Below are 27512 nucleotides of genomic sequence, written 5' to 3'. Positions count from 1 at the left end.
TATAACTGATGTCTATAGGTGTAGTAATGTATAAGCTACAGTGTGCTTAGAAAGAACACATGGACACATGGGTGAACAAAGGAATCTCCTTTACGGATCACTGCCATCCCACCTCTGTCTGCGTGGGTTCAAGTCTAGGATTCGGCTAATGTGGGTATGTGAGAAAGCTTGCCAGTAGCTTCTCGTGGGTCAGTGGTTCTTCCTGGGTTCTTCCTCCACCATTAACACTGGCCGCCATGTATAGCCTATCATGTGCTGAAAAATGGTGTTAAACCCAACAACAACAACAAAGGAATCCCAGTATATACCAGTGCTAAACAAAAGGGTCTGGACTGAAGATGAGGTGGGATGGGGGATTATCAATAAATTCAAATATTAATGAGTTAAATTCTACTGCATATCTTTAATACAACAGAGCAATGAATTACAATATCTAAACAACAGAAAGTAAATGTTTGTAGCTCAGATTTTTCCAAATAATTACTGATGAAGAAAAGCTCCAAATGATACAGAACAGTAAAAATATCTCAAGAATGAATGAGAGGAATAAAGTTTGAACAATATTGCCACCAGTTAGCAAACATGTTCTGTCAACCTATAACAAGGTAAATAAATAGGGAAAACTTCATATACTCATGTGAACAACTTTACCTTTCAACTGGTATTAATAGCACATTCTAAATTATTAAAAAAATTATGCGAAGATATCTGTTACTGAGATTAGACAATACTAGCTTTGGGTGAATAAAACAAAATTATAAGAGTAAAAGATAATGTCATGTGTTTTACTGCATATTTTTTAAAAAATCTCCAAATTGTTTGTCATTCTTTTCTACAGGAAGAATCAGCCATGTAGAGTTGTTCTTCCTTGTCAGGACAAAATTCCTGACTTGAGTTTTGTAAAGGGGAAAATCAAGTTTCAAAGGATTGCTAAAATATAGTTATTAGCACACTCTAAGATAATGAAGAATGCTGCAGTGGAAGTTTGTTCCATTCCATGATGGTAGAAAGATTAAGTTACAGATAACTAAATATATACATTTATTAGGAGGCAACACTTAAGTTAATGAATGAAAAGAACTTTCATTTTTAAGATTTCCAACTTTTGCTATGACAAAAGGTACAAGTTTACTGTCATTAAAATTCTGTACACTTCTATACAAGCATAAAGTCTGCAACAGGTATGACAAGAAAAATTTGTCTTTAACAGCAATATATGTATACCCAATAAAATTTGCACATTTCAACATGAACGGCATGATTTGTAAAACTGTCACATTCATTGGATTTCTCCATTTGTAAATTGCCATGACTCCATACACAAATTCATAACAAAAATTAACTTAGGCTGAGTATGAGTGTGCAAAGTATCCCTAAAATATGAAATAGGTATACTGACAGTTTACAAAAGTCACTAACATTAATAACATTTTTATTAAATACCTCTTGAAGCAGCTTACCCCCAAATAAATGATAAACCAAGAAATCTTTTCAGCAATTAAAACTTTGCAAATCTTCAGTCCAAACAAAGTCATTGTTCATTCACTTTGCACAAAGAAACATTTTTTGGATAGATCAATGACATGCTTTAAAATGTAGTGCAAATTCCACTTGTGACTTTGATTCATTCACTCCACATACTCAAAACCAATCTGTTATATGCCTTTTTTTGTAACTACACAAAAGAAAGTGAAGAAACAGGCAATACAGATAAGAGTAAACAATAACTGTAGGTTTAAAAGTATACAAAAGGCAGACAATTAAAATAAGTGATTGAATTTGTAGCTACTATGCAGTGAAAAGAAACTATAAATATATACTTAATTATACTGGGACATTTCTGATTACAAACTTCTACATTGTATAAATATCTCTTTAAAATTAAAAACATTCATGGATTTTTTGAATTAAAAATGCACAAAAATATCTAAATATTAAACTGGCAGGAACAAAACCTTGCAAATCATGTAAATGAATCAAGCATAAATTGTCACTACATACGTGTACACGTAGCAATTCAAAGGTCCACAAAGAACTTAACAATTCCACAACATTCATCTTGAATTGTTAATTACCTACCAATGAGATGTGCCACTTCACAGATGTATATTATCTCATGAATTACATAACTGCTGACATTGAGGATATATATATATATATATATATGATCTCAAATCGGTAATGATTTAATATCGAGTTTATGAAACAAACTGAATAATGTCCAGTTTTTGCAAACCTTGGTGAGCAAAAGCTGGACATTATTCAACAAGTTTCATAAATTATTACCCAGTTGAGATTCTGTTTATCACATAGCTTTATTTTAATGGAAATTGTTTAGAAAGAAGATTAATTTCTTTCACTTTGACATAGATGCTGTGGAAATTGTTTAGAGAGAGAGAAGAAAGATTAACTTATTTCACTTTGACATAGATGCTTTCATTTGTTGTGCATAAAACATAGTCCTAGATGCAGCTCTACAACCATTAATATTTGAAAGTAGAAATTTTATTAAAAATTATAAGCAAATGTCCTTCCAGATAAATGGAATATTTTAGAAAGAAAAAAAATCATTTTCAACACAGAATATCGGATGCGTGTGACGTCACAGTTTTATACCAGTTAGGGTAGACAATCCAAGTTAACACTAAAGTGTGTCAGTTTCACTTCTTAAAATTTCATTGTTTGAATATTTATGTGCAAGGATGATTACTGGATGCACAAGTTCCCAGATTTACTGTCATTTTTTTGTAACCCGATATTTGCATTATTTGATTTGGAACAGTAGACAACAGAAGAAAACAGGAGACAACAGAAAACATCAACAAATTTTATTAGGGGTCAGAAATGCAGATAAGAAACATTACTGTAGCAAGTTTGAACTATTTTACCATCTAAAATTTCTGTTAGTTGGTAGACCAATTTATGTCCACATTCTTCTTTGAACATAGGTGAGTTTATTTACTTCTAGAAGTTAACATTTAAACCACATTTGTATATAGGTCAGATTCCTTTTTATAGGTATACCTCCCATCTAACACACGCATTTGCTATCAAGTGACAGATATCCTTAGTTTTATTTTATTTGTTGTTCTTGTCTTGGGGTTTTACACCATTTTTCAATGCATGATAACCTATACCCATTGGGTAAATAGGCCATATTCAGACAGATGTGACCATATTTTCCAATTTCACTCCGGGAACTGATTTAAAAAATGGCCACCAAAAATGTTCATAGTAATTGTAAAAACATAAAGTTCCAGACTGCGAGGTTAGGAAACTTTTCACATCATTACAGCCAATCAGTAAAGAGAATACTGTGCAAGAATTTCATGGACTTATCTGGATCAATCAGAGTCACATCAAGTGATATGATGACATGTTGCAATATCAAAACTATTAAGCTGCAAACACTATAAGTAAAGTGTACCACCTCTGTGATAAAATAAAATATCTAAGGGACACTCAAAACAGCTAAATCCTTCAATAATTATATTATCTCAGGACTGTTTATAAATGTGTGAAATCTTGTGCAATAATCACATAACTTCAGATAGTCACACTTTTGCCTTTCATCCCAATTTAATTTAAGCACCATATTAAGTCATTCTTACTCTTCATGACCTAAAGAAACTGCTAAATTAAGTTTTGGAACTTTAGATTTACAGAAAAACCTGTACAAGAGATCCACCATTAAGAATGGCACAACTATATCATGGCACTTCACTTTATATGGAAATATTGTTCTGGGTCTTGAAAATGTGGCTGTCTTAACAGACTGTTAGAGCAAGGTTGGCTGTATGAAGTAACAAAGGAAAATGAAAACTCTGATAATTTTCTAACCTTTTCAAGCTGGACAGAAGTTAAAATTACTGTATTCGGCATCACTGCCATGTAATAACCTTGAAATTGGATAGAAGTTAAAATTACTGTATTCGGCATCACTGCCATATAATAACTTTGAAATAACTGCTACTGAGTTGTGATTCTAAAGGTAAATTAGGGAAATATCTAAATTGTACAGAATGATGCTGCTTAATTATAGCCATAAGTTACTCATCCAATAACATTATTCTGCAGGTTTCTATCACACTAAAAGTTGTTTGCCTCCATTGGATTAGCCTAGATGGGACTTTGTGGTGTCTCAACGAGCAAAGCACTTTACTTGCCTCAGTACAATATAACCTTCAAAGTCCTGCTGTGCCATAACACAACAAAAACAATTTAAAAACACATAAACTACGGGTAGGTTCATAAATAGCCATCATAAACACATTTTTAAAAACATATAAAATGCAAGTCCATAAATGACAGTCAAAAACACACATTTTGTCATCTCAGCATTTTTCATTTATGGTCTCTGAAATATAGTAAGATTTTACTTTAATGCTTCCATTCAAAATTTCCTTTCATATTTGCTTTTCAAGAACTAAATGGAAATAAATTTACTGAAGTTGAGGTTTCCAATTATTTGGAGTGATAAAGAGAGATAACTAATGCTTTCATATCTTGTCACATTATAAATATGCTTTAATAAAACAGCAAATACATAAAATGCCAAGGTCAACATTGACTTAACTATAAATAAAATGTAACTGCAACTTCAATAATATTTAAAAAACATTGTTGTAGAGTATCTCTGAGCAAACTGGGTACTTTTTTGTTTTGTTCCAATATAAACTGTACTGATGCAACTACCAGTGATGATGTTATCACATTATTATTGTATTTAATTATGTCTGCCTCGACCAGAAATCTGTCACATCTTGTATAGGGCGCAAAATTATGTCTGTGCAAATAATTTGATCTGGACTATCATGCAAAATGTCTTTCAACCCAGCAAATTTAGTGGCACAGCTTTAAAAAATTTGATTTTCAAATCCACCCAATAATGAATTTTTGTTCTATTTTTGTTTTTCATTCATCAATGATTGCACATTCTATTTTGCATTTGCTCTCTCCATTTTCTTCAAAATGCATTCATCATTTTGCATGTATTCATTTTTTTTAAATTGCATTCAATCTGCATTCTGACTGCATTCATTCTTTATTTGCCCTGCAATACTTTTTTTTGTTAAACTGGACAAATTATCCATTTAATGGTCTTCCTTGCAATCTGCCTCCTCTGCTGACAAGTCCAACTACCAGTCTTTAATTCAATTCAATATTGCATAAAACTGTAAAATATGTTCTATACCTCATCTGAATTTACTGTATCAAGTGCTAGCAATAAATAAGTTTCATATACCAAATAATAATTGCCACTGATAAACAAAATATCTAAGTTGCATGTATAAGTAGCATACAGCCACTAGTATGCTGAAGTACTATAAAATGCCACTACTGCATATAATAAGATTTTAGAATTAATAATAAGGTATATCTTAATGGGGAATTCTGACTCAATTTTGGTCACTTTGCACTGGACACATACCCAAAAAGGAAGTTCAACCTAGATAAACCTTGAAAGTATTAACACTAACATTTGCACAAATGAACTTACATCACTCTATTCTGCCAGGAAACAGAAAAACAAACTTTTTTCATACATTAGACATCACTTTCGGTTATTGAGGTACAGTTAAAATATGAATCAAATACTACTTAAAAATGGTCTCAAGAAAACCAAACTAATGATTGCAAAATTTCCATATCCTCCTCTCAATTTATAACTATTCTCTGGTTGTACTTCCCAACTGGTTCCTTTCACATCATAGTGTCCTTAGATGGGCAGATCATCTCATGCAGATACCAATACAAAAATCATGCTGAAATAGTGAAAAGAACTTTTTAATTTTGTACAGTATGACAGCAATAGCCAATGAGAATCAAAAGAACTTTTTAATTTCATACAGTATGGCAGCATTAGCCAATGAAAATCAAAAGAACAAACTGAGGGTGTTTGCTTGGAATGAGAGAATAATGGATATATTCTTTGAGTGGGTGATTTCACCCACAAATGAAATATATGTTATTCACTCAGAACAGGCAATTTTTCTTTTTATTTTATGCTCAAACGTATTGGCCAGCAATACATATTTCAGACTGAGGTGGAAGATTTCTGTATCCCTCCCAATAATGTTAGTAATTTACCAATTATATTCTGCAGTGTTTTGTGTACATTTGCATAGAAAATATCAGTAGTAACATAATTCTCATACCTTAGTCAAGGCAATATAATACATAAAATAAAGAAATTAAGAAAACAAATATAAGCATGTTGTGGGGTCTGAACTCCTGCATCATCAGTGGTCATTATGTAACACTAGACCAAGCAAGTGTCAAAATGACAGATCAGATCTCTTGATCATAATGTTATTAACTATACTCTGTGATGAAAAGTATTTTTTGTAATTCATTCCTGTGAATTATCAAAATTATTTATACTGAAAGTTCCACTAATTTGTAGGCTAGTACTAAAAAACTAAATAATCATGTTCACTGTACAGTAATCAACATTTTTGGGGTTACATAATTTTAAGAAATACACAGAATGGAATCACAATGTGTGTATATTTACATTAACCAGAATCAGCAAAGAACTGCTGCCATTCAATGATTTTCACACTCTAAACCACTTATATCCAAGATTTCATGAAAATTCATGAGGAGTTTCAGCTGAGAATTCAAATCTGTTATTATAACTAATGTTTCCCTCTCTGTTCTAGAATCCTGAATATCCACAGAACAAGCTAAGAGACTGCAAAATATAAGTGATTTAGAGTACAGGTGGGTGCTAAGTAGCAACTCAGTTTATGCATACAGTCAAGATATAATAGATCTATTTACCCAGTGCTCCTTCTCTGACACCTATTTCATCTGCTGATATGCATAAATTATCTAGTTGGTTGACCAATCTTAATCATACTAGTATGGGTACCAAAGAATGTCTTTTCTGACCAGAACTGGGGCTTTCAAACATGCATATCAAGATTATATCTTAATCATACTAGTATGGGTACCAAAGAATGTCTTTTCTGACCAGAACTGGGGCTTTCAAACATGCATATCAAGATTATATCAAGACTAAAAAGTGCATGAAGATACTTTTCATGACTTGGATCAGGGACAGTGACTTTCCCAAGAAACATTTGAAGATGTGGAGGTAAACATAAAAGCCCTGTCATGCTATCACCATAAAAGGTCTATTCATCACACTATTTATACAGCAAAATCCATCTTGAATGACCTCTGCTGTGTGTGACCACCTGACATTTATGACCACAGTTATCATGCATGGATCGATGCACTAACATGAACTAACACCTGCATAATGTGACCAGCAAATATGACAAATAGGCAAAATAACTGAATTAACACTGCTATGAATGATAACACTGCATAGACAAAGATAACCACCAATGACCTTTACTTAATCCTTCGCAACTACAACCACTTAGAACAGCCTGAAAGCAAAGTGTAGATTGTTCTAAACATGAATTATATCAATGACCACATTGCAAGAATGGAGATAAACACACTGACCATTTTATTTAATCAGCTCTGTACAAAACAAAAACTGAGCCTGGCTACCGATTTTCAAAGACCAACTGGGCATGCAGGTAGCATCATATGATACTGACAATAAACCTGGAAAAAGTACACATCACTCACCACTGCTGTACTGCCAATAAATAAATATTACCTAAGTTAATACTGCAATTTATACGCTAATGCATGTACACATAATCTTCAAATAAAAATGTAATCTTTTATGACAGATGTATTCTTGAGATGAAATAAATGCAATATTTTAACGAGAACTATCCACAAAAAAATACAATGCATGTACAGTAAATATGGGTTTTTCCCTTCTTAAGCCCTGATGAATTTTGACCTTGAAAACTAATCATCTTGCACAAACCTGCTATAAGAGACCACCTGTCATGAGTCTCATTTTAGTGGCAGAAGGGGTGGTCTCTTAAGATAGATTTTACTGTACAGATGTTGTCATAATTATTCATACATATCTCTGGTAGAATGGTGAAAAAACTGTACAAATTGTTCTTTATGAATTGGCCCCAGCAGTCTTTAAAACACCAGGTCTTGTGGTGAACTGGAACATTTCAAAGGTGTTATGAAACAATGAGGGTGAGGAAGCAACAATAAATACGATGCAGTGCAGCAAATGGAGATGTTGAGATGATGCAGGACATGGCTACACCAAGCATCCCACTAATATGGGCATGATAAAAATTGTCATGTCAAGGGAAGCTTGACTTTTGGATGAGAATTAACAGTTTTTTCAGCATATTATTAGCTATATCATTCTGAGAAAATCGGAGTTAAGTGCCTCAACAGTACAAATTAAGGCAGCCTGTGTGTACTGAACCTGCAAACCGTAGATTACATGTCTACCCAAAGAGCCACTATGGTTCCTTCTTAGAGTGAAAAGAACAAATTTAATCCAGGTGAAGTAAGTGGGATATACCTGTGCATGTAACAGTTTAATTCATGTTTAATAATTATCTGGAAATACCTGTACAGGTAATAAAAGAAGGAGATCAGGTAGAATGCCAGTTTGACCCATCCCTCCTTCTGAGCTCTGTTCAGTTCATCTGCATTCATAATGATGGTGGGATCATAAAGACCTGGGGCACTCATCACAGGGCGACTGGCATACCTGCAATATGTGAAAAAATTACCAAAATTATTCTTGTGTAATTGTATCCCCTCCCCAAAACTCGCTTACCAATCTTTCACAACAAAATACTTGTTTAGTTATCACAGTCTTCTATATTCGTGGTCAAGTCCTATGCAAAAAAGGCCCATGACCAACATATATTACAAAATAATAAATAAATAAATGTTGAATAGAGCTATGTCTCACCTGTACCTGTGCATAAATGTTCTATGGAACCCATGTCTCACCTGTGTCCATGTATCATGTAAAGTATTGTACTGTATCTGTCTACCAATAAATTTAAAATTGATGAAAACAGCAAAGTCAGTGACAGAAAAGTGATAACCATGACTCACATATTTCTGCAGTGAAAATAATAAATGAATAATGGATAATAAATCGATGATTATCACACAAGTTTTAACTTGTCTTTCACAACTACTATGACAGCTTTAACTTCTCTTTGACAACCATTATTACATGAGACAAAACGGTCTAAGACAGGACAATTCAAAATCCTGACAGTAAGAAATCACTAGCAGTCTCAATTAGAAAAGATAATTAAATGTATATCCTATTTAAGACTAATATATACATCTACTCAGGAATAATTTATAGATGTACTTGTGCTACAGGCACATTGGAATAATGCAAAATCAACGTAGCCAAGACAAACATTATACAAAGAAAAACATCATCATATATGAAGATATGGATAAACTGTCAACATAAGCAGTGTTCAAAGAAAAAAAATTTCAGACACAGGCTCTGGATAGTGACTTTAAAAATCTCAGAAGCAGGATTCAAATTCCACAAGGGGAAGAGAGATACAGAGAGAAGGATGCATATGCATTCCATCACATTCTTCCTTTTGCACCTCGTGATCAAAACCAAATATGGTCCAAAATATGAGAGAGAGAGAGAGAGAGAGAAAGTTCAGCTCTTTGTGAATTATTTTGTTCTTTATTTAAACTTATTGCCCACATGTTGCTGAAGCTTTTGTCAAAGAGAGAAAACATTAATAAATGAAACAGTAAATGGAAACTATGAAAATACATACCATACTACTTCAGGGTTTAAATATTCACAATAGTTATATCCATATAGTCTCCATTAGGTTAAATCCCAAGAATGACCGTTTTGCATGCTGTCTAATTTTCTTTGCAAGTATAATGACCCCTCCATTCCCAACAATTAAGATTTTGTTTAAAGCGCATGTACTCTTCCTGTACTTAGGCAGCAACTGTTTTTGATCTTAGCTCATGCTAGATGTACTTTATATTGCTGTTGGTTCTGTCAGCAAGTTCAAAAATGTCAATGGCTGAGAAATTTACAATAGTAATCACCTGGCATTTCCTTTCATTATATGGTATGGTATTCATAATACCCATGGGTAGATTCATTTCCCTATTGGTAGCATTACTAATCTGATCTAATCTGCAGAATCTTGACCTCAAATAGGTGTCAGCTTGGAATGACTGAATACAGCCATAGCATATTCAAGTACATGTAAATACCACAACAAAGCCATGTGATTCTTTCAATAATGGAAGTGGAAACAAAAATTAGAAGGAAATCGCTTAACTAGTGGTATTAATTGATTATGGAATATGGTACTGCCCTTGTACACAAGTAAATTCAGTCATCAGGTAAGTGAATACAGATTTACAATCATGAAGACATCTGTCTGTCTGTCTGTCTCTCTCTCAATGGGGCAGACAAATTATTTGATCATTAGGTGCAAGAAGAAAATTGTGATGGAATATGTCTTTGTCATGGTTATTCATCTTCTAACTTGTAAATTCTAATGCACATATATGTAATTAAATTTAAACAACATATATTCCAAACAAAGTACATTACTGGTGCATGCAGCTTTAGCACAATTACATCTGATCTATGTTAATTTTTAATACTGACAATCATGTAATTGTTTAAAATACTCACTGTGGGATCCTATATTTGTTCATTTCTTCAATAAAATGAAATATTTTTTCACATTATTTTTCGTACTTTTGGAGAATTATTTTCCATACAACAAATATGATAAAGCAATTTGGATGACATAATCCATATATATGTCGATTCGGAGTATAAGACAAAGCTAAGATTTTCTGGGCAAAAAGTATCATCTTATAGGCCGGAAAATACAGTTAACTATTAAACAACCACCTCTGTACTACTTGATATATTTAACCAGTGATGCATTATGAAGGGAGCATGATCAACAGACAGCTTATTAATTACTCAGTGACATGGTATACAACTAATTATCTAATTATTGGCAACTGATGCAATACAGAGAACAGAAATAGTACTTTTCCCTATTCATTGATCACATGCTATAGCTTTTAATACAGTTAAGCAGATGATCTTCCTAACGCGGAGGGACCATTGAATAGTTCTCCATTAGGAAGTTGAAAATTAATACCATATATGCTCATTTATAACACAAGCCCAACTGCAAACTGCACAGACCAAGAGAGTAAACAAACTGCACAAGCCCAACTGCAAACTGCACTGACCAAGAGAGTAAACAAACTGCACAAGCCCAACTGCAAACTGCACAGACCAAGAGAGTAAACAAACTGCACAAGCCCAACTGCAAACTGCACAGACCAAGAGAGTAAACAAACTGCACAAGCCCAACTGCAAACTGCAGACCAAGAGAGTAAACAAACTGCACAAGCCCAACTGCAAACTGCACTGACCAAGAGAGTAAACAAACTGCACAAGCCCAACTGCAAACTGCACAGACCAAGAGAGTAAACAAACTGCACAAGCCCAACTGCAAACTGCACTGACCAAGAGAGTAAACAAACTGCACAAGCCCAACTGCAAACTGCACAGACCAAGAGAGTAAACAAACTGCACAAGCCCAACTGCAAACTGCACAGACCAAGAGAGTAAACAAACTGCACAAGCCCAACTGCAAACTGCACAGACCAAGAGAGTAAACAAACTGCACAAGCCCAACTGCAAACTGCACAGACCAAGAGAGGAAACAAACTGCACATGCCCAACTGCAAACTGCACAGACCCAGACAGTAAACAAACTGCACAAGCCCAACTGCAAACTGCACAGACCAAGAGAGGAAACAAACTGCACAAGCCCAACTGCAAACTGCACAGACCAAGAGAGTAAACAAACTGCACAAGCCCAACTGCAAACTGCACAGACCAAGAGAGTAAACAAACTGCACAAGCCCAACTGCAAACTGCAATCTCATAATGTGCCAAAATATCTGGGTCTGTGCAATTTGTTAGAAGTAATCAGCAGAAGAAACAACACAGACCCATATTTGCAGGAGCATTATAATATGCTAGATCACGATTATTTTGTTTACAGTAGAACTCAATTCATAAGTGAGTATATATGGTAATCTACCATTGTCTTTTACAAACTTGTAAAAAAACTTATCAACACTAAATCAAAATAACAAACTTACAAGAGAATAAACTAAATGTATAGAATGTGAACAAGTCTGAATGTAAGTTAGAAGCTAGACAGACCTGAAGAAAGCCAGATTCATCAAGCAGACACAACCTGTATCACTTTATGTTGTTGGTTTTTTTAAGCATTCAATACACTTTTAAAGAAATAACAGCTGATACACTTAGCACTGTCATATGTCATTTAATGCAATGAAGTCTAATAACGTTTGTTTCTTCAGCATGTATCTCTTTGATTTACCTAACTTTAAAAGAATTGGGTTGTTCCCCTTTCTATGAGGTGTACCAAGGATGGCTATCAAGAGAAATGTTATAAATACCAAAAGTGTAATATTTTCATTAAAAAAATAGCAAATAAAAAATAACATGAATTTCTGGATAAAATAATGAAACACCATTTCTTATTTAAATAAGCATTGCTAACATCCATCTTGTGCTTTGTTAATTCACTGCTTTTACCCAAGATGAAACATGTAAACTTGCATATGACATAGCAACATGTAAACTTGTATTTGACATAGTAACAGCTCCACTCACACACAAAAATATCAAAATAATGGAATTGTACAGAACAGAGAGAGTATTAGAAGACAGAAGAGGGAGACTTACTATTTTTAAAAAAGTAAATTCTCATCTGTTAGTTCTGTCAAACATCTGAGGTGTTTCATTTATAACTTTTCATTTTACATCCATCATTTTTCATTCACCAAAATCATAATAGCTTGTATAGAAATGCATCTCAAACTTTTTGAAAACTTCCATTATTTTCTAATTAAAAAGACAAAAAAAAGGATTCTATTTTTCCACCAGGTTTCATTGTACATTACCTTTTGATATGGTAGGCTATAAGAGGAACATTAATAATGACTGTTAGCCATTCTGCAGCAAACAAAAACAGGCACGTGAAAAATATATGGATGATATATTCTGGTAACACCAACTGCAATGAGAAGGAAAAAAAAGGGACAAGAAATAAGTACTAAATTTCAAATGAATAAACAGACAAGTAAGTAACGGTAATATGACTTCTTTAAGCATTATATAACATTCTGAAAATGGTGTTTATTTTTCATGACCTTAAACTGAAATTATTTTTGTGACTAGAACTTACTGGCAGGGTCAAGAATTTCAGGAGACTCTAGGATTAAGATATAGTAGTAAAGAAATATGGCTTGATTACCTAAGTTTGTTGTTTCTAAGAAAAAAAATCCCCTTGCAAAAAGACAGCAAATTATAGGTCACACTGACCTGCTTTAGTTGGTGACCAGATGGTAGGCACAAGATGCATCCAGAGACAAAGTGTAATCACTGTAGAATCGATAGTTAAAAATGGGCTGAGTTAAATCAGAAGGCACGAATAAATAAATTTAAACAAAAGATAGAGAAAAAACTAGTTTTGCAGTTTATATTGTCTGTTTGTTATATATACAAGACAATACTAGAATCTAAAATGTTTAGCGTTTTAGTCTCTATTCTTGGCTTCTGTACATGCTTGTACTGGTTGCCCAACTGTTGTAATATGTTGCTTACAGATGGTTTTGGATGGCTTTTCCTACATTTTACCTGATACATTTATTAGTCAGATGTTTCTGACACATTAATATTTATTGCATATGTGTGCTTTTGTATGTTTTGCATTGTCTTGTCCTTCTGTGTCTACATATATGTATAACTGGCATGCATATAAATGGTATTTATTATTTTAACCAGTATATTTTAACACTGCACGCAAGTGTTGAGTATATTCCATTCATGCAAAATCGTTTCTCTGCATTTAACTTTAAAGAGAAATTATAACTTGGGGGAGTGGAGTATATGTAATGGCCAGCCCTTATCCATGTGTATTTTAATGCCATGTAATTTGACAAGGAGAATTTTTTCATGTAGAATGATTTTCATGCATCAATTATTAACATATAAAGGAAAAATGGGGAGGGATATGCAGTTTTAGCACAGAAGCTTAATTTTATAACTAAAACAAAAGAAGAAATAAATGTATGAATGTAAGTATGTCGGACTGTTGAAGTAAGTTGTTTTATTATTGTTTACAGTTGGCAAACAGCTCAAACAAGCAAATGTTTCTTATGTAATGCTTTTTGAACTCTCTCTCTTTCTCTCTCTCTCTATATATATATGCACCTATTGCCTACTTCTCATGTAAAAGCACCCAAGCTTACATGGCTATGTGCTCATTCCCCAAAAAAGGATCAAAGATTGTTGAAGGCAAGGCTGGTGCACACAAAAGTTCACATGCTAGGCAAGTAGAATTTAACACTCAGTTAAATGCACAAAACCCATACCAGATATGTCACACAGGACTGATGTGGAGTCTGGAGTTTCTGCTAAGAAACTCATATTCAGATGTGATAAAATAATTGTTTTAACTGGAACTGGTACACAGGTATTTGACATAATCTTATATGAATGATGTACACTTCAACAGGTGTGAAACTGGCTTGGGCAATGAAAATGGTTTAATGTCACCACTAATATGGATTTATCCCTGCCTTATAGTTTCCTGCTGAAAACAGGCTTAGGAATAGACTGCTTTATTTCATGGTTAAAGATGAATAGCTAATGAAAAGTTAAGACATGTTCAAAAATACAGGAAAGAAAGTGTCAAACAATCCCCATAATTAACATGCATACTGATTACTATGGCTTTATACTAATGCATGGCAAAAACAAATTAGCAATTTTTTTTTTTAAAAATGAAAGATCCTCAACCCCTTCAACTTTTATGATTCTGTTCCAAAGTCAGTGTCCAACTACAATAATGTAGCATACTTTAACACAGAATTGAGAGTGGTCAAAACATATAGGGATACTCTATATACAAAGGATAAAACCAGGCAAAGTTTTGTATCACAACAAAAACTACCAGATACAACCATAAACAATGTTTTGTATAACAAAACCTGCCACAGATACAAACATATGGAAAGTTTTGTATCACAACAAAAACTACCAGATACAACCATATGCAAAGTTTAGTATAACAAAAACTGCCAAAGATACAAACATATGCAAAGTTTTGCATCACAACAAAAACTACCAGATACAACCATATGCAAAATTAATATAGAACCACAAAAAATGAAAGGCAACCATATGCAAAGTTTTGTATTGCAACAAAAACTACCATATACAACCATATGCAAAGTTGAGTATCACAACAAAAACTGCCACATGTACAACCATAAAGTTTTGTATCTCAACAAAAACTACCAATACAACCACATGCAAAATTTAGTACAGCAACAAAAACTGCAAGAGATGCAACCATTTGCAAAGTTTTGTATCACAACATAAACTACCAGAGATGCAACCATATGCAAAGTTTTGCATCCCAACAAAAAGCCCAGAGATGTAACCATATGGAGAGTTTTGTATAGCAATACAACCACATGTAATGGCCATTTATAGTTAATATTTATTGCAGAAATTAATAAATTCATTATCCAAGTGTCTATGATCATGATCAGCTTCCCATGTCACAATCCTTCCATACTGGAATCTGAATTCCTCAAGCTGTAGCAACCATTCCCCTCTAGTAACCATTCCCCTCTAGAATTTATTCTGGATATAAGAGTCAACATTTTTTAATCCATGAACACTGCTTTAGAAATAAAGGCAGCACTCTTTTCTTTGAAGAGTTCATACTTGCTTGCTTACATTTTCTATCAATGAGACATCATGTGAGCCCAACATATGCACAAGCTAAATGAAATCAGTAAGACATTTCTATCAGTAAATGAAATCAGTAAGACATTTCTATCAGTAAATGAAATCAGTAAGACATTTCTATCAGCAAATAAAATCAGTAAGACATTTCTATCAGTAAAACATTTCTATTAGCAAATAAAATCAGTAAGACATTTCTATCAGTCAATAAAATCAGTAAGACATTTCTATCAGCAATTAAAATCAGTAAGACATTTCTATCAACAAATAAAATCAGTACGACATTTCTATCAGTAAATGAAATCAGTAAGACATTTCTATCAGTAAACGAAATCAGTAAGATGTTTCTATCAGTAAATGAAATCAGTAAGACATTTCTATCAGCAAATAAAATCAGTAAGACATTTCTATCAGTAAATGAAATCAGTAAGACATTTATATCAGTAAATGAAATCAGTAAGACATTTCTATCAGCAAATAAAATCAGTACGACATTTCTATCAGCAAATGAAATCAGTAAAACATTTCTATCAGTAAATGAAATCAGTAAGACATTTCTATCAATAAATGAAATCAGTAAGATATTTCTATCAGTAAATGAAATCAGTAAGATATTTCTATCAGTAAATGAAATCAGTAAGACATTTCTATCAGTAAATAAAATCAGTAAGACATTTATATCAGTAAATAAAATCAGTAAGACATTTATATCAGTAAATAAAATCAGTAAGACATTTATATCAGTAAATAAAATCAGTAAGACATTTCTATCAGTAAATAAAATCAGCAAGATATTTCTATCAGCCACTTAAACTGATTGTGTTATATTTCTTTGGCAATAAGCGCACTCTATTCAGACTGCTTGGGATGCACTCAATTCAGTCTAAAGTCAGCCATACTGATCTAACTTTATTTTCTCTTCTAAATACTATGGGCACCATGGATGGAACTTTTGGACATAAAAGATACAAAATAATGGTCACTGGTGCATGGTCACGGCACAGAATTAGTCCTGAATAGGGAAGGAATTTTTTAAAAGGGACCATTCAATAGTGGCCACCGTATGTACATGTACACACCAATCTAAGTGTACCAAGATTCAAAATGCTACAGTATTCATGTTTTAGAAAGGTATTATCATCAATTTAAGATTTCTTCAAAGATATAAAATAGGTCAGAGTAATAAAGTTGTCTTCTCTTTGCATAAAGTCGACTATTACATGCATCAATTTACAATTATTATTATTGTTATCATTATTATTATTATTATTATTATTATTATTAAATCCCCTTGTCTGTGAAAAACAGGAAAAAGTTGTGCAATGCAAGACTTATAATGTTATGAGACCTTCATGTGAGGCTGAATCTTAACTATGTAGTCCTGAAAAAGATTTCAATTTATCATAGATCTAAATCTATTGCTTACAGGATTTAAGCTGTTACATTGGTCTATTGGATTCTTGTAGTCTGTTTTTAGCTCATCAAAGGCAATTATCTGAAAGAAGAAATAAATCATGGCATGTATACAAGACAACTTTGAGTGATGCATCAAAATGTATTTCAAATTAGACACTGAAAACTACTTTATTCCACAGATTCTTGTCATGTATTGTTCATGCATTAAATAGCAGTTTTGTGCATGTTCTATCTAAATTTCATGTCAGCTGATGCAGTCTAAAACAGTCAATCTGAACAGCAGTTGAATTGATGACATACTTATTTCTATCAACCTGTGCATGCCTAATAAGAACATGTCTGCCCTTATGTATGCAGTTATAACAAATGGTTACTTGTGCTTTTGTGTAGTTAGAAAATGAACATAAGAACTTATTTAGTTCATCACAGAGTTACTGTATATATACTTTCAGTCATTAAATGCTGGAGTGGCAATAAATGGAAGATACAACTATCAAACCCAAGATGACATATGTTGTACTAAATTTGTTGGGAGTCACAGGGCTCGAATTTAACACAAATTTCTTTGTAGCCAGAAGGACTAGTATATTGAGAAATTTACTAGTCCTGCCAAACCTTTACTAGTCCTGTTCACAAAACAATGTCACACAGCTTTCATGTATGTTTACCGATTCAATTTTAAAGTTCGAACAACCCGCAACAAAACAGGATGTTTTCTGTATGTTTGTTTTTGCAAACTGTGTACACCAGTTACACCATATAACGTCCTTTTCCTCATCATAATTCAGCCATTCCCTGTCTTTTGTCCATTTCTTCTGAATTTTCCATTACGCTTTTCCCTATCATAAGAATTATTCCTCATCATTCTCATTCAACTTTTGAATTTTTTCCAGTGGCTGAACACCTTCTATCAAATGCCACATTCTGCCCGTCTTATGAGGGAATTGTGCCTTGTTTTGAAATACGATATGCTATAGTATAGCTGACACAAATTATTTAAAGCAAGAAAAGGAATGGCACAGTGTCCTTTATATAAGAAAGTCAGTGTAACAAACATGTTTCAAAACACGTCTTTGCCCCCTCCCACAATTAAAAGGCCTCTCCCTAACAATGACTTAACTTCAGCGGATGTTCTGCATGATCAAAGCAGTGGCTACTGTAAACACTGTTATAAAATATTAGCATCAGAAGATAGTGTTAGTGTCAGCTTGGAAAAGGTGTGTTCCTATCAAAGGAAGCCATCTGACACTCGGTGCGTTGTATTTAACAGCTCCAATTACGGTATCTTAAGTTGTAAGTTTGGTAATTGCTCCTAATTAATCGAACCTCAATGTATTGTTGAAATTAATAATAAGGCGGAAAATTTTCAAATCTTAGATGCCCATGCTCAGAGATTTTAATTCCCAACAAATGTATGGCATTCTACTTGGATATCTCCACGTGCATTCAATTACATTTGTTCATTCTTGCAAGGGAAAAATATAAAAACTATTCTTATCATCGTAGAAAAAATAGTATGGAAAGGATGTGTCAATAACGTTATCATAATAAATTGATCTAATTCTTATAATTATTTCGATAGGAATATAAAATATACAGTTTCCTGTTTGTGACTGTTGGAGAATTTGCATATACCGCTTTGAAGTTTGTAACTGTGGTCGAGTAAATAAAGTGATACATAATTTTTTTCATTTAATTTGTTATCAGATTAATTAGGATCAATTACCAAACTTCCATTGTTAATGACGGGACCATAATTGGCGCTGTTAAGTGAAATGTACAAAATCAGATGGATTCTTGTTATAGAAATGTACCTTTTCGAGGCAGAAATTGGCTTCATCTTCTTGTGCTAATATTTTATGACTGTGTTTACAACGGCAACTACTTTGATTCTACAGAACATCTGCTAAGTCAAGTCTTTATTAGGGAATGGCGTAAACAAACGCTGACTATTGATAACCAAAACTCACTAGCCCATAGGACTATTAACATTATGAAAGTTACTAGTCTGACAGGAAATCTGCTAGCCTCAGACTAGCGGACTACCACTAATTTCGAGCCCTGAGTCATTGTAGTAAAACTAAACATGAATCCCATGAAGGAACTGACACTCTACTGACCAAAAAGTTAACTGCCAAGTGTAGATACCATGTGTAATATTTTTTAGCAATACTACTTTTCAAACCAATTGCTGCGACAGCCGTATTGGTTTTGAGATTGACACCATTTTAAGTCATGTAGTGACAGCCAATGTAAATATGACCATTGATTCAGTATTAGTACGTAAAATGAGGTTTTCAAAATGGCTGCCATTGGTGACTATACTGAATATCAGGTCTGCATTATTTCATTTAGGAACAAACTCATAAAAAGTTCTCTAGTGAAACTCCATGTTGATATGACCATCCATCTAGGAGCAGCAAAAAGATTTTCAAAAACGGTCATCATTTTGGCTATAGTGGATGTCAGATTAGTGCATTTTCGAACCAACCAGATACATGTATCATTGAGTCTTCTGGTAGAAATACACATAGAAAAGATTATTTTTATGTGAATTTTGACCAAAGGGTGAGCCTGCTCTTATTAGGTCACGTACATGTATCATGGCTCCAGTAGCTTGAAATATCAGCATTGATTCTTAAAAAGGTCATGTTAGAAGTATCCGTCCCCTTGTAGTTTTTATAGTACATCGTAACATGCTGGGATTTACAAATTTTGTCAAATTCAGCTTGGAAAATTGATGGTCAGGTAGTAAATGGTTTCAAAATACACATGTAGCTAGATAAGATATGAGAGAGTTGTGTGCTAGCCATGAGTATTTATCAATCCATGATGACTGTAAATTTCTTGCCAGTTCAGCAGCATCATACTGCTTACTGGTCTATAAAACAGGTTTATTTCAGCTAGAAACTTTGTCAAGTTTCCTTTTCTTGCCTAAATAAGATACCAGACTCATTTCATCAATTACATCAACATAAATGATAGCTAGACTCTTTGTAAGGATTAATTTATACTTAAAACTGAAAGATCTGTGAACAAGGATTTTATCAATATATATCACAATTATCATCTAGTCACCTTGAAATCATGCATCAAAATATTTGACAGGCCAACCTTTGAGACTGAAAGCACTTATTTTTATCTATTTAGTTGTTGTCCAAACAATGCCTCTCAATGAAATCTCATAAGTTATGTTATTAACAAGTAACATCTTACTTGCCTAAAGATAGCGACATGCATCAAAACAATCTTTATACTCAGACAGCAAACAAACTGCCCGAGGCTGGGTTAGGGACATGAACACTGGTTAATCCCAGATACATACAAATATTATGATTAAAATGTAACTGATAAGTTCAGAATAGCAATATTATTTCTTATTTGTCAAAACTTGTTTCAATTAGTAACAAAACACTAGGAAAACACAATTCAATTTTTGGCCTTGCCAGTGGGGTAATTACTTAGAAACTTCATCCTGCCTGAGATGAATTTGAGCTTGTCCCAGGAGTAGGGCACATTGATTTCAAAATCTCTGATATATGTATAATTACTGATAGGTAAATTGTAAGCAATGATATGAGCCCCTGTGATCGATATCAGTGAGCTTGGGCCTTGTTTTTTAGGAGTGTTGCTAGTTGGCGACTGTTCTCCAAAATTTACTCACCAATTAGAACTTGGGTCAAAGTTTCAAGTAATTTACTTGCAACTTGGAGTCCTATGTATTGGCCTGCTCTTATTCAGACATACATGGGTACTGGCCTGCTCTTATTTGGGAATGTACAGATTTTGGCCTGCCCATATTAGGACATATACATGTACTGGCCTGCCCATATTAGGACATGTACATGTACTGGCCTGCCCATATTAGGACATGTACATGTATTGGCCTGCTCTAATTTGGGCATGTACAGATAATGGCCTGCTCTTGTTTTGACATGTACATGTATTGTCATATTGTCTTTTAGTGAAACCCACTACTTTTACAGTCATTCATTTACAAAACAAAAAGTGGTGACAACAAGATTTTTAAGATGGCCCCCATGGTGGTCACACCGAATATCAGAAGGTCACCATTTTCAAATACATGTAGCTGGAACAGACAATTTATCATTTTATATAATAGTCATGACTTAATTAGGTACAGTTAGATACTTTTATCATTTTATATAATATTCATTTGTAGTTGCAACAAAATCACCAGTTGCAATTATTGCTAGTTTTCTGTTCTGATCTACCTCACTATTCAATCAGGCAACCTTGAGCCATGATTTCCAGTTGTTTTGTTATCCTTATGGCCAATTAGGCTACATTGATTACTGTTCACTCTGTTTGGTTCCATTTATAGGACAAGCAAGAGCAACTTTCATTTTGGTCAACTTGATAATGTTAATATATTCTGTCCATGCATTTATCATTTTTAATAGACATCTGAGTCAGTCTAGTACATTCTTTCTAAAGTGTTCTGATTGTTGGATTACTTTCTTGGGGAACGTATTTCCAATTGTAATGGATATTTGGAGGCATGGATTGCAGTGAGTTTAGTACTTTTATTGTTTGCATATTTTATTCTGTCAATTTTGATGTTTTCCTTGTATTAAGTACATTTTTCTCATTTTAGATTCTTTTTTAGATTCAGCTATAAGCTGTTAAGGATGAAAAGTATGATCACTTTAAATTGCTACTCATGATATTTTGGTGATATTGCTCACTACAGGGTTATAACTTGCAGAAGTTTACTTAATAAATACGACATAATGCTAATAAACATATTTTACATTTTCATTTGATTTGTGATCTTATATATGTCTCTGCACGGTACACGAGTGCTAGCAGAAAAAACTTTGTTTTCCCTATTGTTGATCACTCTTTCAATATTCATGTCCATAAGCTGCAATACCAATTTAGATGAATGGTAATTATTAGTCTTAATTTGTATGCATTCCTGGATATAAGTTTGGTGCTTCATTTAAAAGTGATATTCGAACTATGACCTTTGTCCCATATGATAAGGACCTAGATTTATATAATTTGTATATTATACATATTTGATATATCAGTTTTTATATATTTCGCATATATCTCTCCAAAATGTATGTGATAATGTTCACATATTAAATTGGAATTAATGTTGTTCAGCTTTGAGTACTTAAAAGGTTAACCATCTGCCTATTCGTATCAGAGCCTACCATTCTCTCTCTCTCTCTCTCTCTCTCTCTCTCCAGCACACTGATTGCTTATACATTTGAAATTTGCACCTTTGTGTTTTATAAGTTTCCTTGTCCATCTACACAGTCAGCTAATGAATATGAGCTGGAATCAATCTTACTGAATGTACTGGTAAATGGATTGTTATGTAGATGCAAAAATAAGTAATATGCTCATGACAATGTTGTGATGTACCACCATGTCGACCAATTCTGCACATCAGGTAATTCTGCGCAATGATATGTCATTTCTGTAAACATTGGATCATGTGTTATTTTTTGTCAAAAATCCATTTTGTATCAAGAAAGAACTATTGTACTTTAATTAAGAAAAGTGATATTCATAAAGTGTACAAAATATCCCACATTTCGACTCGAAATGCATATAAAAATGTGATTTCTGAATGTCAACATGAAGACCCACTCCATGACCTTCTTGAACCTGTAACCCAGAAAATCCTATTTACTATGTATCTGTTAGAATCATACAAATAAATACATTACTGGTATAAAAAAAATGGGAATGTATACAGTAAAATAATTCTGCATCTTAATCCAAGTTTCCAGTTTAGCAAGTTGTCCTACATGTACAAAATCATCTGCTACCCAACACGTCAGCTTGTTACTAGAATGGGATTCTCACAAAAATTTCACAGTTTATAGTCTGTTTCTAAATTCTTTAGTAGTTTTTTCCCCATAAACAAGATGTTGTAAACACATTATACCCTATTCACTGTTATTTCTCTTCCACATAACAGCTTATTTTTTTAAAAAAATGTTTAACTTTACTAATTTTTTTACAAGCTCGGTTCAGTTGGCTTAATATCACTTGCTATTTATTGGCAATGTTTCGTTGAATTTTGTAAAACTAGCTATAAACCTGACCTAACTACTCAACTGATTTGCTGACTGAAACAGTCCAAAGTAATGTAAATCATTTCTATAGCCTGATGGATAAACATTACATTTTTTCAAAGCTGTGCGCAGAATTGGCCGACATATCCTGAGTCATGAAAACAGAGGGTGGTATCCCTTGTGTCCAAAATTAGTATTATTTTCAATAGAATATTCTGGTGACAATTGCATCTTTTCAAATGGTAATCATTTTATTTTCGTAATCGGTCGAATTCAGTATGCATTTTGCTTCAATACTGAGACGGAAACCTTAGGTACGCAGAAATGTGTGTGTGTGGTTTGGATTTTTAATGTAGCTTTAAAAAAAAATCAGTCATATCACTAGAATGTCCGCAGTGTAACAGTTTATAGTGATGTCTAGCACTGGGGCATCATGCTTCAGACATTTAGCATGATGTCCCACCCAGTCACATTATCCTGACACCAGGCTGACCAGTCCTAATGCTAACCTCTTAGTGATGAGTGCCAAGCGAGGCAGCTGTTAGTACCATTTCTGTAAGTCTTTGGTATGACTTGGCCGGGGATCGAACCCACGACCTCCCGCATCCGAGGCAGACACTCTAACCACTAGGTCACCGGAGCGGTTAGTGCGCAGAAATGCCCAACAGCATTGCATGTTTGTAATAAATGTCTTGATTTTTGTATTTCCAGGGTGAAAACATGTCCTCCTGATTTACCCATTGTTAAACACTGGATTGATTAGCCTATTTATATAAACACGAGATTAGTCCTGTAACACTCATAAAGATCCAACTAAGCATCGGAAGAAGTCCTTTAGTGAAAACCCCATGTTGATTAGGACCATTTGCTTAGGAGTATCAAAATTAAGATTTTAGCAACATATGCCATGGTGGTCATAGTCTTGTACCCTGCCTTCTTCACTATGTTACTTAATGAAGAAGGCTGGACACAGGATTAAAATAGCCATGTTGGATGTCAGAACAGAATAGAATGGCCATGTTGGATGTCATAACAGAATGGCCATGTTGGATGTCAGAACAGAAAGGCCATGTTGGATGTCAGAACAGAAAGGCCATGCTGGATGTCAGAAGAGAATGGTCATGCTGGATGTCAAAACAGAATGGCCATGTTGGATGTCAGAACAGAATGGCCATGTTGGATGTCAGAAGAGAATGGCCATGTTGGATGTCATAACAGAATGGCCATGTTGGATGTCAGAACAGAAAGGCCATGTTGGATGTCAAAAGAGGATGGTCATGTTGGATGTCAAAACAGAATGGCCATGTTGGATGTCAGAACAGAATGGCCATGTTGGATGTCAGACCATTTTCATTGAGAACAAAATACCAGTAGATATCACAAGATGTCTTTCAGTGAAAACCCATGTTATATGACCATCCAATCAGAAGACATAATGACATCCCAATTTCCACCATGGCCACCAGGCTAACCAAACTGGATGTCAGAGGGACATCTTTTCAATTCTGGGCCAACTAGACCATGGCATCAAAGCATAAATTTTTATGGTCATCCTTCAAGTAGACAAGGAGTAGTAATAATAAAAAACCTTGTGCTAACAGATGGATGAACAACAATCCTTCACATAAACTCTTCCTGCCTTTGAACAGTAGTGTTAGTAAATCCTCTGCCGATTATTTGCCAGGGAGGATCAAACTTGAAGCAGATCTCTCCAAGTAACCATGACCTACATGCAGTTTTTGTTATCTTTAATGGATAGCTCAGCTGCTGAAACACCATCCTATAACCCAGTGGGTGTCAAGTTCAGGTTTAAGATCTAAGTGCTGTTTCTAGACTAGATGAACAATATGTCTAACCTCAGCTCACTTTGTTACATTTGTAAATGTCTTTGGCAAAATGGCTGACCGCCAGAGTTCCCTGTTAGGAATGATAAACTGTGTTAATGAATAATTATTGGTATTTTTATTAATACTATTAAACTCAAAGTTTTGTTGACTGACAACTATATTAATTACTGATTAAGTCTATCTGAATATGCTTCTCTCTGTCATTGTGGAAACTGGTTTTGTTTCATGCTGCATGGAAAAAAAATAATTTTCTAGGCTATCTCTCCACCTTTACTCTTTCTCTATTATACTCCTTTGTTTGATTCATACCAGAGCTCTGGTTTGAACCTAATTTAGTTGTACTCCCCATATTTATTGGGAAACTTTGTACATATATATGCTGTCTCATAAACAAATGGATATAAATGAACAAAACTGTAGTCACATTGTCCTTGGGGTAACCAGCCACAAGATAAGTCTGGTTTTGGTGTTTTACAGCACAATACAAATAGGTTTTTTAGTGCATAGGCAAGTGGAATAAAGTACCTGGATACATCATAGTTTGCCCAAACTAATCCAATGATAGGATATCAATCCACCCCAGCTGTGTTATGAACCAGGCACAGTAACTACTGCAACTCCTACCCCCCCCCCCCACACTGTTTCTCTCTAGTTATATGCTGATCAGCAAACCAGGCCTATTCTACTTCCCAGAGCCCAACGTAGCCCTTCGAGAGTGGATCATCCTTGGCTCCTGCCACAGGCTTAATGGAAGGGGATCAAATCTCCTTCCACAGGCATAATGGAAAGGTGTCAAAAGTCAGTTGTTTAAAAATACAAATATTTCTGACTAAACTTTTTAAAAAATGTAAATGCACAAAGACACATCATATATGTGATGGAACTTGCATCTAAGCTTGCTGTTCATTATCTTGGGGTGGATATGGTGCACCAGTAAAGGTAAGTAAATATACCAGTAGAGGTGAGTAAATACACCAGTCGATGTGAGCAAATACACCAGCAGAGGTGAGTAAATACACCAATAAAAGTCAATGTGGCATCACAAATAGTAAGCAAGTTTTTACATTTCAAAATGATATTTTGCGAGTACCATACATCACAGCCAAGCATATCAGACTGATAATTAAATGTGTATGCGGAGCATTATCTCTTTTTCTGAGGGGTCTATTTCCATAAATCATGTCGGCCATAAACGAACAACGAAAATAGGTGATATACTTGCACTATTTTCACTAGGATACCTTGTTGACAGAAAATATTAATTTGTTACAATGTACGGTCTTAAAACTAATTTAAAACTAATGTTTTGTGAGTTGAAATTGACAGAGAATGAAGTGATAGGCTTTGCTGAAGGAGAAAATGAGATCCAGCTAATAGATCAAGTTGTTCAGAAAATCAACATCAGTCACAAGCGTAACATCGGTCACAACCCCCCAACCCCACCAACGCCTGAAGCTTGAGGATAAAAATATTTAACTATCGATGTCACAAGTAAGATATTTTTTTTCAAATCCAAGTAGAAACATACGTGAAAAATTGCAAAAAATATCAAGACAGCGCAAAGAATAAGGGCAAGAATGTAGCAAAACGCTGCAAACGTGAACGCCATTTTCGATAGTGTACTGTAGGCTTCCAACGTGCGGGAGATAACTCCGGTCTATCGAAACACCCCCAACCACTACAAACCACCCCAAGCCTTCGTAAAACCCCAAACCACCTCAAACTTTTGCATTACCCCAAACCTTCCCGTTACATATACAAGGAAATCAAATAAAAATATACTTTTTATTTATATAATTTACTGTATTTACGGTAAACCAGCAAACCGGTAAATTACTCGGCCCAAGCATTCACGAATCCGTTAGTGTTTTTTCGTCACGTTCTTAATGTTGTATTAGCATCTTCCATTTATACACCTGGAATGTTACCGGTTACGTGCTGCTGCTTGACAATTTTTGCTTTGTGTGTCATTATTTCATGGCCAACGTGACTTTTAGGTCCAGTACAGCTCGAAGAGATTTTTATTGGTTATCTATCTACCTATCGCGTCCACAGAGATTGTGAGCCAACATAATTTTGCGAATACCTCCCATCCACTGAACTCAGTATATTTTTGAGCGTTAAAGGATGGGACAAACTGACTCCCAAGAATTCAAATCCAATGTATTTTATCTTTTGTCAACTATTCTTATGCCTATAGAAAGATTTATTGGCAGAAACGGGGCGGTTTGCCCGTCTTATGTAAATATTTATGTAGCCGAGTGGTAGAAAGTGATATTTGCTAAAACTCGGAAATTCCCATTCTATTATGCTAGATTTATTGATAATATTTGGACACATTCAGAGGAAGAACTTGACCAGTCTCTTGATATGATGAATACGGATTGAAATAAGGTCTTAAATTAGTAGAGAAAGTGTAGACTTTTCAGATGC

General features: G+C 34.1%; 1 protein-coding gene across 1 annotated transcript; it reads right to left on the bottom strand.

Annotated features, from left to right (window-relative positions):
* Positions 1-383: 383 nt before the first annotated feature.
* On the bottom strand, positions 384-26719 carry LOC149804491 (protein cornichon homolog 1-like). Its single transcript, XM_089940708.1, has 5 exons — positions 26608-26719; positions 17184-17252; positions 12901-13013; positions 8477-8620; positions 384-5765 (listed from the first exon to the last, which is right to left on the bottom strand). Exons 1-5 carry the CDS (start codon positions 26686-26688, stop codon positions 5738-5740), a joined length of 435 nt encoding a protein of 144 aa, XP_089796834.1. The 5' UTR covers positions 26689-26719; the 3' UTR covers positions 384-5737.
* Between the last annotated feature and the right edge of the window lie 793 nt (positions 26720-27512).

The sequence above is a fragment of the Sinohyriopsis cumingii genome, chromosome 2 (assembly GCF_028554795.1).
Source record: "Sinohyriopsis cumingii isolate HCF-2022 chromosome 2, ASM2855479v2, whole genome shotgun sequence".
In the NCBI taxonomy this organism is placed as follows: Eukaryota; Metazoa; Mollusca; class Bivalvia; order Unionida; family Unionidae; genus Sinohyriopsis; species Sinohyriopsis cumingii.
The sequence above is the reverse complement of the archived record's forward strand: the minus strand, read 5'-3'. Positions and strand labels throughout refer to the sequence as shown.

What these genes read in the sequence shown, in the direction of transcription:
- LOC149804491 (XM_089940708.1), bottom strand. Translation starts at nt 26,688, where the DNA reads ATGGCGTTCACGTTTGCAGCGTTTTGCTACATTCTTGCCCTTATTCTT. An exon ending in TATTTTTTGCAATTTTTCAC is followed by an intron (nt 17,253 to 26,607) that starts GTATGTTTCTAC and finishes TTCTTCTTTCAG; the next exon opens with ATAATTGCCTTTGATGAGCT. An exon ending in TTCTTTTATTACCTGTACAG is followed by an intron (nt 5,766 to 8,476) that starts GTATTTCCAGAT and finishes TCACTATTTCAG; the next exon opens with CATGATTTTTGTATTGGTAT.